The 17588-nt window shown below is 42.0% G+C and overlaps 1 protein-coding gene across 1 annotated transcript in view; it reads left to right on the top strand.

Moving 5' to 3' along the window:
• The window catches only part of LOC133043051 (antigen WC1.1-like), a 65280-nt gene that overhangs the window by 42458 nt on the left and 5234 nt on the right, over window positions 1–17588 (top strand). The window contains 6 exon segments of the mRNA XM_061123941.1: window positions 2488–2796; window positions 2888–3205; window positions 14411–14503; window positions 14580–14894; window positions 15953–16267; window positions 16727–17053. Of these exon segments, the coding sequence (XP_060979924.1) occupies window positions 2488–2796; window positions 2888–3205; window positions 14411–14503; window positions 14580–14894; window positions 15953–16267; window positions 16727–17053 (1677 nt within the window).

The raw sequence follows: 17588 nt of genomic DNA, 5'->3' as shown, positions 1-17588 counted from the left end.
AAAGAAAGCTGAGCGCAGAAGAATGGATACTTTCGAATTGTGGTGCTGGAGAAGACCTCAAGGAGATCAAGCCAGTCAATCCTAAAATAAATCAACCCTGAATATTCTTTGGAAAGGCCAATGCTGAACCTCCAACACTTTGGCCACCTGATGTGAAGAGCCAACTCATTGGAAAAGACCCTGATGCTGGGAAAGATTGAGAGCAGGAGGAGAAGGGGTTGACAGAGCATGAGATAGTTGGATGGCATCATCGACTCAATGGGTTTGAGTTTGAGCAAACTCAAAAGAGTGAGCTAGTAAAGGACAGGGAAGCATAATGTGCAGCAGTTCATGGGGTCACAGAGAGTCAGACATGACTTAGACACTGAACAACAAAAATAATCACATTTTACCTTGAGATAACATTTTGTCACAACACACAATGTCAAACCTATTGTAGTAAACTTCCACTTCCCTGTTCTTGTCATTTGTGTTACTGTTGTCATACATTCTACTTGTAATTACATTATGAATCCTATAAAATGTTGCTATTATTTTGCCTTAAATATTCTATATTAAAAATGAGAGAAAAATGCTTATATTTATCCACAAAATTACTGTTTAGTGCAGTGTCCATAACTTTGGGTGGATTCACATTTTCATCTTTTATTGTTTACCTTTAGCCTGAAGACATTTTGTAGCAGTTTTGTGTAGCATATGTCTGGTCACCTCAAATTCTATCATCATTTATTTATCTGACATCATTTAAATTTTCATTCAGTTTTGAAAAGTAGTTTCATAGGTGACTGAATTCTATGTAACACCTTCCCCAGCCCCAGTGCTTCAAATATGTTTTGACTTTGTTAAGGGACTTACATTGCCAACAAAAAGTCAGGGCAACTTGTCTTAGTTTCCTGTATGTAATGTGTCAACTTTTTTTGACGGCTTTCAAGACTGTTTCTTTTTGTTTGTTTGTTTGTTTATCACTGGATTTCAGCAATTGTATTATAGGGTTTTGTAAGAATGTTTTATTGATTTCATTTGGGATTTGTTTAACCTTCTGGACCAGTGGGTTTACAGTTTTCATTAAATTTGGAAGAATTCCATCTGTCATTTCTTAACATTTTCTCCTCCTCATTTCCTATTTTGAATCTTCAAATACACATATTTTATATAATTTGATATTTTCCCACATGCCACTGAGTTTCCATTCATATTTTTATTGTTTCTGTCTCTGCTTCAGCTTGGGTAGTCCATATTGCTATTTGTTTAACTTCCCATTTCTTTTATTCTGCAATGTTTAACCTCTCATTAAAGTAATCCAAATAATTGTTCATTTCAGATACTGTTTAGAAGTCCCATTTGTTTTTCTTTCTAATTTCTCCTTTCTTTTTATGCTTCATTAAATGTATTAATATTAGTGGTTTAAAGATTTTATCAGCCAATTCAATCATCTCTATAATTTCTGAATCTGTTTTCAACGATTGCTTTCTAAAAAACATAGTATGTTAAAAAAAAAAACTTGCTATGGGTCACTTTTTTCTTTTGGGGGGAATTCTAGTAATTTTTTGATTGGATGCTGTAAATTGTTTGGCAATACTTTACCTTTAAGAACTCCAGCAATAAATGATCAGAGCACACTCAGAAGCCCGTGAGTTGTACTTGAAAAATTAAATCTTTTTTCCATTGAGTTACCTTCATTCTCTTCAAAATGTATTCCTTTTATGACCAAGTGATGAATTTTTATTTTGGTTTGTGATCCCACCTTACCTGCCACATACCTCATCTACACTCCATTTCTATAGCAATTGCTTCCTTTTTGATTCATTTTTCCATCAATCTGAGTCTTTTAAGATGGTGTTTATTTGTCTGAAGTGGAAGAAATATAAAAGGATGGCAGGATTAGGTGGCAGATGGGAGAAGAAGAGGGTAATGTAATATCTAGAAACTTATTCCACTCATATTTCCCCAAATATTTATATGTTTATCCCTATTGGATACTTGGAACTCCCTAAATTGGTATATTTGTTCACTGCCTCTTTCCTTTCATTCTCCATCTCCTTCTCCTTCTCCTTTTATATATATTTTTGGCAGTGTGTCAGCTTCATTTACAATTACAAAATATTTACAAATGAAATTAATAAAGATAAAAATAAATGGAAAGTCATCCTGTATCTAATGCTAAAATATGTGTTACTTGTATTCAGCCATTCCAATGATCTGTCTTAAGCCCTGTAGTTTCCAGGCTCCTAGACCAAGGAATACACTTTTCTAACCAATCTCAAAGTACACATTCTTGGAATTCAGTCGTTCCAAATTGACCGTGCTGATTTTCTAAATTTCTCTTCAGAATCTTGCTCAGGGAAATGCAATTGTGAAAACTGTCAAGTTTTCTCTCCATGCTCCATTTCTGGAAAAGAAAAGCTTTCACACCACTGCCTGTGATGTGTTGTTTCCATTTGTCAAGACAGGATCATGAAGACTCACTGGTTTGTTGTTTTCCCTTAGGATTTGTTCGTCTGGTTGAAGGGGATGGACCCTGCTTAGGACAAGTAGAAATACATTCTGGAGAAGACTGGACCCCTTTGTCTGATGGGAACTTTGTACTCTCCACTGCCCACGTCATCTGTGCAGAGCTGGGATGCGGCACAGCTGGGTCTGTGCTGGGACACGTGCCCTTCAGAGAGTCCGATGGCCGGGTCTGGGCTGAAGAGTTCAGGTGTAAAGGGGAGGAGCCTAAGCTCCAGTTCTGCCCCAGAGTGCCCTGTCCAGGGGGCACCTGTCACCACAGTGGAGCTGCTCAGCTTGTCTGTTCAGGTGAGATGCATGTCAGGAATAACCTCCCTGCACACTCTGCTCAGGTGAGAAATCATGAGATGTTTCTGAAATCCTGTCATCTTGTATCCAGCATACTCAGAAGTCCAGCTCGTAACAAATGGCACCTCTCAGTGTGAGGGGCAAGTGAAGATGAACATTTCTGGACGATGGAGAGTGCTCTGTGCCTCCCACTGGAGTCTGGCCAACGCTAATGTTGTCTGTCATCAACTTGGCTGTGGTGTTGCCATCTCCACCCCCAGAGGACCACACTTGGTGGAAGGAAGTGATCAGATCGCAACAGTCCGATTTCACTGCTTGGGGGCAGAGGCCTTCCTGTGGAGTTGCCCTGTGACTGTCCTGGGTGGTCCTGACTGTTCCCATGGCAGCACAGCCTCTGTGATCTGCTCAGGTAAGAGAGAGGGAAGGGCTACTGGTATTCAGGATGCTCCTGGAGTGAAATGTCCCCAAGAGTACAGAGTGAGGGAAAACCGGCTGCAAAAGGTAGATATTTCATGACATGTCTTTATTTTTTATGAAATGAGTCTTCTAATCATTCATCTATTTTCAAGTCAGGGCAGAAATGTTAAGAAGACTAATACAGTTAAAACTAAACATTACTATTTACCTACATATAACCATCAAGAACAATGTGTAAACAATAAGCATATACTTCAGTCAGGGTTTTTTTCCCCTCTGAATCATTTAAAAATTACTTATACATATCAAGTTCCTTTACTCAGCATGCATTTCTTAAGTACAAAGACATCCAATGAAAAATTCAGAAAATGTTAATTTCACACAATATTATTACTGTTGTTAAAGATTTATTTATTTATTTTCGGCTGGGCTGGGTCTTCATTGCTGCTTGTGGGCTTTCTCTTCAGTCATGTCCAAATATTTGCAACCCGATGGACAGTCCATGGAATTCTCCAGGCCAGAATATTGGAGTGGGTAGCTGTTCCTTTCTCCAGGGGATCTTCCCAACCCAGGGATCAAACCCAGGGCTCCCACATTTGCAACCATGGACATCACGGACATCCATGATCTCAACTGCCTCTGTGAATGTTGTAGGCTCCAGTATCTAGTGCCAGGGGGCCAGGAGGATACTCACCCACCTGTGCTCCCAATAATAGGATCTAAGCCCTTTCTTATGTCACAGGAGTTAGCAGAAGCCAGTGAACCTGCTCCATGCCCTCTAGGCTATGGGGGAAAACCTGGAGAATTCTGACTTGGTCAGACACCTATGCATGAAGGAAACTTGGCAGAGTCCAAGATTCCTGAAAGCAGCATTCCATTGGAGAAAAAAAGAAAGAAAGATTGCAGATGGTAAGAGTCATTTTCCAGTGCTGCCCTCACCCCTAGGTGAAACACTATGGAGCTGAACTAGCCAGTGGGGCCTTTCTCTTTGGGAGAAAGAAGAAATATGTCAGTGCCCAGCTCCCCAGTTCTGTGGGAGGCACGAAGAAATCCTTTTCTCTCTGATAGCACCCAGAGTTCTGGGGCCACACCTCATGACTGGGGAAAGAGAAATGATGCGAAAGGTCATTAAGAGTGTCAAAAGGTATAAGATGGATGCAGTTCTTGCTGACTGTGCTCACGACTTCAACAGAAAACTTCTACACAAGCCTCTGGGGAAACCCCAAAGGAGGATCCTTCTCTCTGGGCATGTTGGTGCCCCCAGTGCCCTGAGTACTCAGCCCATGCCTACCTCTACACTGTTGACAGCTCCCTGTGTGTATTCCCAAGTGTGGAGTGTTGAGCGTAAACTTCGGTAAATGGACTGTTTTCAGGAAAACAGGACAGTCCTGTGGGCAAGGGGGTAACCGCACACTTGAGCTGAAGTAGAACCTTGTGCAAAACAAAAGAGAGGTTTTCAGCAGCCAGCCTGGTGAGTGGTAAGAATCAGAGAAGACAAAAAAGTTTACAATTTTGCTACAGAAGGAGCAAGAAATGTGAAGTGGGTGTATCCATACAAGGTCAGAGAAGAGTATGTATCATCTGAAGGTAATTACTAAGGATTTGGGGGGTGAGGGTTGTTTACCACTTCAAATGCAAAAGCACCAGTGCAAAGCTCCAAGGACCATCAAGGTGGAAAGATATCATCCTCACAAAGAGTGACAAATATCTTTCAAACTGACAGAGGCACATGTCGATGACATAGAATTTTGTGATCTAACTTAGAAAGAATCCAACATTGTTGTTTTGAGGAATCCCAATGAGCTATAAGAAAACACAAAATGGCAATACAATGAAATCAGAAGAATAATATATTGACACAATAAGAGATTTAATAAACAGAAATTATAACAAAGAACCAACAAATTCTGGTCCTGAAGAATTTAATAAGTGAAATAAGAAAAATAGTATAGAGAGCATCTAAAATAGAGTAGACCAAATTCAAGATAGAATCTGGTACTACAAGATAGGAACTTTAAAACAACTCTTATCAGTGGAAAATAAAGAAAATTGAATGAAAATGAACAAAATATCCTACATGATCTATTAATCTCCATTCAACATACAAATATTAGAATAATTAAGGTTCAGAAAGGAAAAGAGAGGAGAAACTGTGAGGAAATTTATTTAAATAAATAATAGCCAAGAACTTTCCAAACGTAAGGAAGAGACTTGGACATCCAAGTTCATAAAGGTAATAACCCTATTATCTGAATGCAGAAATACCTTCTCCCAGATACTGTATAATGAAACTGTCCATTTTAAGAGATAATCATATAAGTAGATTTCTCAGCAAAAATTCTATAGGCCTGGAGAGAGTGGAATGGCATATTCAATGTGTTGAAAGAAAAAAATTGTCAGCCATGAATACTCCATCCAGCAATGTTATCCTTCACATAGGAAAGAGAAGGAAAGATTTTCACAAAGAAATAAAAGCTGAGGGAGTTCATCACTGCTAGACCTGACTCATAAGAAATGCTGAAAGGGGTTTTTCAAGCTTAAACAAAATGCTGTTAATTTGTGACATGAAAAAAAATGAATATATATACAACAGTTTGTGTTAACCACCTCACTTTAGAATAAAGATTAAAGGAAAAGAGTAGTAAAAACAAATGTAGATGTTATAACTTCTTAACAAACACACGACATAAAAAGAGATAAAATGTGACATTGGAATATATAAGGGAAGGTTAAAAAGTAGAGTGTTTGTAGGCACCTTAAGTTGCTATCAGTATAAAATGAACTGTTTTATATATAATATGTTCATGTAAAACTCATGGGAACTGCATGGCAAAAATCTGGAGTATACTTATAAAAGGTAAAGGGGAATCATAGCACACCATCATGAAAAATTACCAAAGTAAAAAAGTAGGCTAAGACAGAAACAAAACAAGGCAATGGGACTACAGTCAGAAAGCAATAAGAAGGCATTAGGAATTTTTACATATCCATAATCAGTCAAAATGCAAGTGGATTAAATTCATTACTCAAAAAGTTACTAGCTGCATGGAAATCAAGATCAAACTATTTGCTGCCTAAAGGAGAGTCACTCCTGATTTAAGAACACACAAAGGCTCAAAGTAAAGGGACTGAAAAAGATGCTCCATGGCAAGTGAAAACCTAAGGAGAGCAGGGGTAGCTACATTATGTCAGACAAAATAGTATTTAGGCCAAAAATAGTAATAAGAAAACAAGAAGGCAATTATATCATGATAAAGGGGTCAGTTCATCAAGAAGATTTAATAATCACAAATATATACTTCCCCATTGAAGCCCCTGAATATATTAAGCAAATACTAACAGGTCTAAAGGGAGAAAGAGACTGATATACGATAATAGTAGGGAATACTCATACTGCACTTTCAGCAAATCATCCAGAGAGAAAATCCACACAAAATCACAAGGCTTGCACCATACTTCTGAATGAAGGATCTGACAGACATTTGTGTGGGTGCATGCTCAGTTGCTCAGTCATGTCTGACTCTTTGTGATCCCATGAACTTTAGCCCACCAGGCTCCTCTGTCCATGGGATTTTCCAGGCAAGAATACTGGAGTGGATTGCCATTTCCTACTCTAGGGGTTCTTCCTGACCCATGGATCAAACCCACGTTTCTGTCATCTCCTGCATTCACAGGCAGATACTTTACCACTAGCACCACCTGGGAAGCCCTAAATACTGTATACTGCCATCTAACTTTCATTTTTGTATTACAATACATGAGAACCAGTGTCCATCAACCCCACTAAAGTTTCTTTACCACCTTCAGGCTGCTGCCTGCTGGGCATTGTGCCAAAACATATTGGCCTACCTGTCACTCAGAGTCATAATCTTCTCCTTTACTTTGCATTAATTTATTTAGTATTGACTCTAAAGGGCCTGTAGATTCATCTCTTGCATAATATTTTAATGATTCATAAAGGTTATGATGAATTAAGTTGTCATGTTTGTTTACAGTTTGAGGAGATATTCCAGGCGATCTGATCATATAATCTCTTATAGAGAATCATTAAAATTTTTAGCAGTTATCCCACCTGTCTCCTCCTCTTTCATGCTATTTTTCAGTCAACCATCTGTATGCTGCTGCTGCTAAGTCGCTTCAGTCGTGTCTGACTCTGTGCGACCCCAGAGACGGCAGCCCATCAGGCTCCCCCATCCCTACCATCCTCCAGGCTAGAACACTGGAGTGGGTTGCCATTTCCTTCTCCAATGTGTGAAAGTGAAGTTACTCAGTCGTGTCCGACTCCTAGCGACTCCATGGACTGCAGCCTACCAGGCTCCTCTGTCCACAGGATTCGCCAGGCAAGAGTACTGGAGTGGGTTGCCATTGCCTTTTCCAACCATCTGTATACTTTCAGTAACTTTAGATGCCCTCCATTTTTTTGCCATTTTATCTTTGACTCTCATCCTTTTGAAAAATCCCAGTCATTCCCCCATCACTCAGATACATTTACAGTAGCCTTGGAAAGCTACCTGTGACATCTTCCTTGACATCATCTTATCTTCCCAATAATGAAGTCACATAAGGAGCCCAAGCAGCAGGAACCAGCTTTTGTCTCAGCTGCAACCATCATTTTCATCAAAGTCAGAGCTTCAGAGAATTTTAGTATCACCATTAAACATACCAAAGTTGCTTGTATTTTCATTTCAGCAGGCTCCAAGAGAATATTTCATTTAAGGGTAGACTTGGATAATTCTCTTAATCAGGATATGTGCTAAGTACTCGTGCCTTTATCCAGCCCACCAAGAGGCCGTTGTTCCTCTGTCCACATTTATGTAAAAACTGCAGCATACTAAGAATTCTGAGTAAGACTGGACATGCCTTTCCATTCAGTAGAATTTGAAGTAGTTCTTGGCACTTTTGTACAAATCTACTTCACTAGAGGATTTAAAAGAAAATTGTTTTATACTAACCCACAAAGTGGCCTAATTCCTTTAGTTAGTATTCCTGTATTTTGTTTTTCTTGAACCACTTCCCTGCAGCCTGTGTAATTTTCTTAATGATCGATCACCAGTTGGACAAAGATATCCTTCCAACTCTTTACAGTCCTCCCCTTTACAAAATAAATCACCAACTCTGAGGCTCTGACATCCTTGGGTCTGCTGAGTCAGCTCAATGCTTATCTTTGCAGATGCCAAATTGTTTGGAACTGATTCATGGACAGACTAAGCATGAGGTGGAATAACTAAATGATTATAATGTGCTGTTTATGCTTAAATTAAAAAAGAAAAGTTTTTCTTGGCCTTACCTTACTGCACACAGAATCTTAGTTCCCCCACCTGGGATCAAACCCATACCCCTTGCGGTGGAAGCATGGAGTCGTAACCACTGGGCTGCCAGGGAAGTTCCTATAATGTGTTGTTTAAAAATTTCTCCCTTGGTAGCACCCAGGAACAGCTTGTTCACATCCTTTAGGACTGTAGATTGATGGCTTATACATTATTTATCCATGCACACAGACTGTCTTGGCTAAAGAGCAGTGAGGTGAATTTATATACCTATTCTAAATATTTGTGTACATATTAAAATGGAAAGGAGCAAAAATGGATAAAACAAATTTGAAAGATAAGAACAAAAATGGAAGTAAACTAACTTCAAGATTCCTACAATGTGTCCATGGCAATATAGTCTTTGAGTAAGGATTGATAAATACATCAACAGGACATAATCAAGTTCAGTAATAGGCCTAAACCTATGTATAATAAGTTGATTTTCTCCAAAGGCATCAAGATATTTCAAAGGGGAAAGTATAATTTTTTTATTTTTAAATGATGTACTGGCTGAATATCTTCATGGGGAAAAAAAAAAAATGAGCCACAACTCTTACTTCACACCCTCTTCGTCTTTCACCTTCAGTCTTTCCCAGCATCATGGTCTTTTCCAATGAGTCAATTCTTCCCATCAAGTGGCCAAGGTATTGGAGCTTCAGCTTTAGCATCAGTCCTTCCAATGAATATTCAGGGTTGATTTCCTTCAGAAATGACTGGTTTGATCTCTTTGCAGTCCAATGGAGAGTCCAAGACTCTCAACAGTCTTCTCCAGCAGCACAATTTGAAAGTATCAATTCTTTGGTGCTCAGCCTTCTGTATGGTCCAACTCTCACATCCATATATGACTACTGGAAAAACCATAACTTTTCCTAGATGGACCTTTGTCAGCAAAGTGATGTCTCTGCTTCTTAATATGCTATCTAGTTGGTCATAGCTTTTCTTCCAATGAGCAAGCATCTTTTAATTTCATGTGTGCAGTCACTGTCGGCAGTGATTTTTGAGCCCAAGAAAATGAAATCTGTCACTGTTTCCATTTCTTCCCCATCTGTTTGCCATGAAGTGATGGGACTAGACCCCATGATCTCAGTTTTTTGAATGTTGAGTTTTAAGTCATCTTTTTCACTCTCCTCTTTCACCTTCATGAAGAAGTTCTTTAGTTCCTCTTCACTTTCTGCCATTAGGGTGGTGTCATCTGCATATCTGAGGTTATTCATATTTCTCTCAGAAATCTTGATTCCAGCTTGAGCTTCATCCAGCCCAGCATTTCACATGATAGAAGTTAATTAAGAAGGATGACAATTTACAACCTTGATGTACTCCTTTCCCAATTTGGAAACAGTCTGTTGCTCATGTCCAATTCTAACTGTTGCTTCCTGACCTGCAAACAGGCTTCTCAAGGGGCAGGAAAGGTGGTCTGATATTCCCATCTCTTTAAGAATTCTCTACAGTTTGTTGTGATTCACAAAGTCAAAGATGTGTGACTTTGCACAAAGACGTGCAAAGATTTCTTTGCAGCCAAAGATGCAGAAGCTCTATACAGTCAACAAAAACAAGACTGGGAGCTGACTGTGGCTCAGATCATGAACTCCTTATTGCAAAATTCAGACTTAAATTGAAGAAAGTAAGGAAAACCACTAGACCATTCAGGTATGACCTAAATCAAATCCCTTATGATTATATAGTGGAAGTGACAAATAGACTCAAGGGATTAGTTCTGATCGACAGAGTACCTGAAGAAATATGGATGGAGGTTCGTGACATTGTACAGGAGACAGAGATCAAGACCATCCCCAAGAAAAAGAAATGCAAAAAGGCAAAATGGTTGTCTGAGGAGGGAGGCCTTACAAACAGCTGAGAAAAGAAGAGAAGCTAAAGTCAAAGAAGAAAAGGAAAGATATACCCATTTGAATGCAGAGTTCCAAATAATAGCAAGGAGAGATAAGAAAGCCTTCCTCTTTGATCAGTGCAAAGAAATAGAGGAAAATGGTAGAATGGGAAAGATTAGAGATCTCTTCAAGAAAATTAGAGATACCAAGGGAACATTTCATGCAAAGATGGGCACAATCAAGGACAGAAATGGTATGAACCTAACAGAAGCAGAAGATATTACAAAGAGGTGGTAAGAATACACAGAAGAACTATACAAAAAAGATCTTCATGACCCAGATAACCATGATGGTATGATCACTCACCTAGAGTCAAACATCCTGGAATGTGAAATCAAGTGGGCCTTAGGAAGTGTCACTATGAACAAAGCTAGTGAAGGTGATGGAATTCCAGTTGAGCTATGTCAAATCCTAAAAGATGATGCTGTGAAAGTGCTGCACTCAATATGCTAGCAAATTTGGAAAACTCAGCAGTGGCCACAGGACTAGAGAAAGTCAGTTTTCATTCTAATCCCTAAGAAAGGCAATGCCAGAGAATCCTCAAACTACCACAGAATTGCACTCGTCTCATGCACTGGTAAAGTAGTGCTCAAATTCTCCAAGCCAGGCTGCAATAGTACGTGAACCGACAACTTCCAGATGTTCAAGTTGGATTTAGGAAAGGCAGAGGAACCAGAGATCAAATTGCCAACATCTGTTGGATCATAGAAAAAGCAAGAGAGTTCCAGAAAAACATCGACTTCTGTTTCACTGACTATGGCAAAGTTTTGACTGTATGGATCACAACAAAGTGTGGAAAATTCTTAAAGATATGGGAATACCAGACCACCTGACCTGCCTCCTGAGAAATCTGCATGCAGGTTAAGAAGCAACAGTTAGAATTGGACATGGAACAATACACTGGTTCCAGATAGGGAAAGGAGTATGTCAAGGGTGTATATTGTCACCCTGCTTATTTAACTAATATGCAGAGTACATCATGAGACATGCTGGGCTGGATGAAGCATGAGCTGGAATCCAGATTGCCAGGAAAAATGTCAATAACTTCAGATATGCATATGACACCACCCTTATGGCAGAAAGCAAAGAAGAATTAAAGAGCCTCTTGATGAAAGAGAGAGTGAAAAAGCTGGCTTAAAACTCAACATTCAGAAAGCTAAGATAATGGCATCTGGTCCTATCACTTTATGGCAAATAGATGGGGAAACAACAGAAACAGTGAGATACTTCTTTATTTGGGGGGCTCCAAAATCACTGCAGATGGTAACTGAAGCCAAGAAATTAAAAGATGCTTACTGCTTGGAAGGAAAGTTATGGCCAGCCTAGACAGCATATTAAAAAACAGAAACATTACTCTGCCAACAAAGGTTTGTCTAGCCAAAGCTATGGTTTTTCCAGTAGTCATTTATGGATGTGAGAGTTGAACCATAAAGAAAGCTGAGCACCAAAGAATTGATGCTTTTGAACTGTGGTGCTGGAGAAGACTCTTGAGAGTCCCTCGGACTGCAAGGAGATCAAACCAATCCATCCTAAAGGAAATCAGTCCTGAATATTCATTGGAAGAACTGACATTGAAGCTGAAGCTGAAGCTCCAATACTTTGGCCACTTGATGCATACTCACTGAAAAAGACCCTGATGCTGGGAAAGATAGAAGGCAAGGGCAGAAGGGTCGACAAAGGATGAGATGGTTGGATGGCATCACTGACTCGATGGACATGAGTTTGAGCAAGGTCCGGGAGCTGGTGATTGACAGGGAAGCCTGACGTGCTGCAGTCCATGGGGTCTCAAAGAGTCAGACACGACTGAGTGACTGAACTGAAATGAGCTGACACAGTCAAAGGCTTTAGCGTAGTCAGTGAAGCAGAAGTAGATGCTTTTCTGGAATCCCCTTGCTTTTTCTGAGATCAAACGGATGTTGGCAATTTGATATCTGGTTCTTCTGCCTTTTCTAAATTGAGCTTGTACATTAGGAAATTTTTTGTTCACATACTGTTGAAGCCTAGCTTTAAGGATTTTGAGCATTACCTTCCTGGCATGTGAAATGAGTGCATTTTTGCCATAGTTTGAATATTCTTTGGCATTGCCCTTTTTTAGGACTGGAATGAAAACTGACCTTTTCCAGTCCTGTAGCCACTGTTGAGTTTTCTAAATTTGCTGGCATATTGAGTACAGCACTTGCACAACATGATCTTTTTGCATTTGAAAGAGCTCAGCAGACATTCCATCACCTCCACTAGCTTTGTTCATAGTGATGCTTCCTAAGGCCTACTTAACTTTGCATTCCAGGGTGTTTGGCTCTAATGATCATCTGGGTTATTAAGATGTTTTTTGTATAGTTCTTCTGTGTCTTCTTCCCTGGAAAAGGAAATGGCAACCTACTCCAGTATTCTTGCCTGGAGAATCCCATGGACAGAGGAGCCTGGCGGGATATGGTCCATAGGATCGCAAAGAGTCGGACATGACTGAAGTGACTTAGCACTCACTTCTGTGTCTTCTTGCCATCTCTTCTTAGTATCTTCTGCTTCTGTTAGGTCCTTGTCATTTCCTAAAGGTCCTTGCCAGGTCCTTTAATTTGCCCATCTTTGCATGAAATGTTCCTTTGGTATCTCATTTTCTTGAAGAGATCTCTAGTCTTTCCCATTCTATTGTTTTCCTCTATTTCTTTACATTGTTCACTTAAGAAGGCTTTCTTGTCTCTCCTTGCCCTAAAGCAAAAGTCCTCAGTGATTTCAGAGGAGGCTGAATGGTCCTCAGACCTAATGCGAAGTTTGAGCAGTGATACATACACTCCCTTCTATTGCTTACCAGGAATTCATGAAGGTCAGCCCAGTTTCAAGAGAGGGAGGCATAGACTTCACTTCTCAGTGGATGTAAAGATTTTGTGGATGTTTAAAACCCACCAGGGTGTATAAAATGGGAAATTGTTGATTCTAAATTTCTGCCTTACGTTCTGTCAATTTTGGCTTTATGTACCTAGGACTTAGTATATATGAATGCCAGACCTGTTTAGCATCTTTCTGTAAATTTTTATATTTTCCATTTTTTTCTTTCTGTGCTTCATTCTGTCTCCTTTTACTATTGCTATCTTGTGTTGGTCTGATGGAGTATTACACACATCCTCTGAGCTATTTTAAAAATTGACATTTTCAATTCTAGAATTTTTATTAAATTCTTTGTGATCATTTCTCTGCCAAAATTCTATTTTGTCATTTCATTCTTTGAACATTTCATCCATGGTGATTTAAACTTTTGTCAGGTTAACTCCAGTAGCTGGGTATTCTGTACATTTCTTTCTAATGCATTTTTTCTTCATATATTTTTGTCAATTTTTTTATCTTTTGTGACTGGGTATTTGATTGACAGACATTATGGGTGAAAAATTGTAGAACTCCTTCAGAAAGGAGCTTATTTTATAGATTCCTCTAGGCACCCAATTTAGGGTCGATCACCTTACTTGAAAGAGGGTGAAGAAAGTAGAAATTGGGCATCCATTCCTCGGGAAAGGATCAGCTTTTAGTTCACTTTCCTTTTATCATGCCCAGATACTGGCTAACCTTCCCTCAGGCGGACCCTGAATAGTCCTTCATGTTACCTGAGCTAGTGTGTCTGGCAGAATCTCTGCTGAGCTTTTCAGAGTCTCAGCTCTTATTTCTGAATTGACAAAGGCCTCAGAGAAGTGGCTCACCTCTGCCCTTTATTCTCTCTGAGAGCTTGGCTCCAAAATCTTTCACTGCTTGGGTAGCTCAACAACAATATCAAAAGTATTGATAATTTCTCACTTTTGTAAATTTATTCTTAGTCCAATGCTTGGCTTAAAACAGAAATTTTGGCATTGTCAGACACAGAACTCTCCGTAGAGAAGGTGAACTCTAAATTTACCATAAGGTTACTGCTATGTTACAGCATTTATCTCAGGCTCCACCACTTAGGTCATTATTTACCTTAATTCAATTTTCTGCTCTTTAACACTCCCAATCTCCTGATCATTGCTGTTTCTGCAGGAAACCAGACCCAGGTGCTGCCCCAGTGCAATGACTCCATGTCTGAACCAGCAGGCTCTGCAGCCTCAGAGGAGAGCGCCCCCTACTGCTCAGGTGAGGGTCCCACAGGACAGAAGACCTTTCTCATTCCCGTGTCAACACCCACATTGTCCCATTTCTCTCTCCTCAGACAGCAGACAGCTCCGCCTGGTGGACGGGGGCGGTCCCTGCGCCGGGAGAGTGGAGATCCTTGACCAGGGCTCCTGGGGCACCATCTGTGATGATGGCTGGGACCTGGACGATGCCCGCGTGGTGTGCAGGCAGCTGGGCTGTGGAGAAGCCCTCAATGCCACGAGGTCTGCTCACTTTGGGGCGGGATCAGGGCCCATCTGGCTGGACGACCTGAACTGCACAGGAAAGGAGTCCCACGTGTGGAGGTGCCCTTCCCGAGGCTGGGGGCGGCACGCCTGCAGACACAAGGAGGACGCGGGGGTCATCTGCTCAGGTCTGCGCTGCGCACTGTCCACAGGCTGGGGAAGGGGTGGGGCCTGGAGGACGAGGATCTGAGCGGTGATGAGAGATGCTGAAACGACCAGAATAGGAGGCTTCCTCCCAGGAGCCTGTGTTTCCAGCAGACATGAAGACGAGGTGCTTTCACTTCCTCCTGCAGCAGCTGACATTCTGGTTCTTTCTTCTCAGCAGTGTTTCCTGCCAGAGCTGTTTCTCACAGTTTCCACGTGAAAGCAGGACTCACTCTGCAATTCCCAGTCGTAATACAGTCTGGAGATCCTGGTGATGTTGTAATGAAAGCATAGATTTATTCTGTTCAGTTCTGTTTGCTAGGAGTCTGGCAATGGTCTTGGTGAGCCAACATCCCAGTGTCCACAGGGCTGCATTCTTCCTGGATGCTGTGCAGATTACTCCTTTCCCAGCCTTTCCTGGTTTCTGTGTGGCCTCATTCCTTGGCTCAGGGCCCCCTTTCTTCTTCATCAGACAACAGTGCCTATTCCAACTGTTCTTCCTCACTCACTCTTCCCTCTAACTGAAGCTTTGCAAGGTGATCCATCTAAGGGTATTAGGGCTAAGGAGGTGATTAGACTGGGCTCAGGTGATTAATCCACATTGTTCCAGCTTAATCTGACCATCCCAAGGTCCTTATTAATCACATATGTGAAGCCCCTTTCTAAATGTAAGGTAACAAATCACAGGCTCCAGGATTGGGATGTGGACATTTCCGGGGGTCCATTAAACTGTCGACCACCTCACTGTGCACATCACATCCTTTCACAGTCTTTAGAAGTTTTATCAGGAAGCAGGATTCAGCTCCCCTGCCCTGTAAGTGCCTGGTTGGTCTTTCTCTGTTCATAACCATCCTTGTGGTTGAAATAGAAAGATATTAATGGACAAAGTCAGGTGAAAGTGAGGCAAAAGTTAGTCTTCTCATCCAGTGGACATCTCCTCTGCTGAGTCGGGGGTATATGGTCACAATTTCTGGGGGAGAGGAAAACCCAGAGCACTGAGTGGAATGCTCACTGTGTCCTGTCTCTTTCCTTTCAATCTTAGAGTTCCTGGCCCTCAGGATGGTGAGTGAAGACCAGCAGTGTGCTGGGTGGCTGGAAGTTTTCTACAACGGGACCTGGGGTAGTGTCTGCCGCAGCCCCATGGAAGACATCACCGTGTCCGTGATCTGCAGACAGCTTGGCTGTGGGGACAGTGGAAGTCTCAACTCTTCTGTTGTTCTTAGGGAAGGTTCTAGACCCCAGTGGGTAGATGGAATCCAGTGCCAGAAAACTGATACCTCTCTCTGGCAGTGTCCTTCTGACCCTTGGAATTACACTTCATGCTCTCCAAAGGAAGAAGTCTATATCTCGTGTGCAGGTGACTTACTGTTTCTGTGTCTGTCCCAACTCTGTAGGATGTCATTAGTGCGATTTTATATTTTCCAATCTAAGTGATGAGTTTAGGTTGAATCTACAAAATGTGTGTGTTTGTATTTGTAGTGGAATGTGGAGACAAATATATAAACAGTTACAGTTGTTTCAGCTAGTGGTCACATGCAGTGAATGCTTCAGTCCAATAGATAATGAGCCTGTGTTTATCCTTGTCATTTGGACTGAACCAAGGACGACAGATATTCATGTCTGGGGACAAGACTACCCCCAGCTGTCCCTGATCCAGCACTTCCCATCATTGCTCCTACAGGAAGAAGACCCGAGAGCTGTCCAGCTGCTGCCCCCTGCACAGGTACGTCAGCCCCGCCCCCTCCCCAGGGCTCCCAGGGGCTCCTTCCTCCCACCAGGGGAGTCACAGGAGGGGCTGCTGCCTTTTCAGACAGAGAGAAGCTCCGGCTCAGGGGAGGAGACCGCGAGTGCTCAGGGCGGGTGGAGGTCTGGCACAGCGGCTCCTGGGGCACCGTGTGCGATGACTCCTGGAGCCTGGCAGAGGCCGAGGTGGTGTGTCAGCAGCTGGGCTGTGGCCCGGCCCTGGAAGCCGTGCGGGCCGCGGCGTTTGGCCCTGGAAACGGGAGCATCTGGCTGGACGAGGTGCGGTGCGGGGGCCGGGAGTCCTCCCTGTGGGACTGTGCTGCGGAGCCCTGGGGGCAGAGCGACTGCAAGCACGAGGAGGATGCTGGTGTGAGGTGCTCTGGTGAGTGAGGGGCTCAGGGTCAGCACAGGGGCAGTGGGCTGGGCCAGGCGTGGTGGGGAGTTTGTGCTCAGACATGTCCCAGTCCTGGGGCCCTGATCTATGACGCAGAAGCTGGGAGGACTGGACACTGATGTTGTGGAGACTGAGGGGTGATTTCAGGGCTCAGGAGAGAAAATGGGCTGCCCTGCATCTGGTCAATCACCCTGCTCCCAATTCCTGTTTTTTCTCTGGGTGAAAAAATTTCATTGCCTTCCCCAGGCACCCCCCAGTAAGTGGCTCAGACAGTCAAGAATCTGCCTGCAATGCAGGAGACTGGGCTTTGATCCCTTTGTCTGGAAGATCCCCTGGAGGAGGAAATGGCAACCCACTCCAGTATTCTTGCCTGAAGAATTCCATGGACAGAGGAACCTGCTAAGCTATAGTCCAGGGGATCACAAAGAGTTGGACACGACTGAGTGACTAACACTTCACTTTCACCTATTTCTGGCCAATTCCCTTGCTCCAAATTCCTACTTTTTTTGGCTGTAAGAATTACATTGCCAGCCGCAACTGC

This window comes from Dama dama, chromosome 22 (genome assembly GCF_033118175.1).
Source record: "Dama dama isolate Ldn47 chromosome 22, ASM3311817v1, whole genome shotgun sequence".
Taxonomy (NCBI): domain Eukaryota; kingdom Metazoa; phylum Chordata; class Mammalia; order Artiodactyla; family Cervidae; genus Dama; species Dama dama.
The sequence above is the reverse complement of the archived record's forward strand: the minus strand, read 5'-3'. Positions and strand labels throughout refer to the sequence as shown.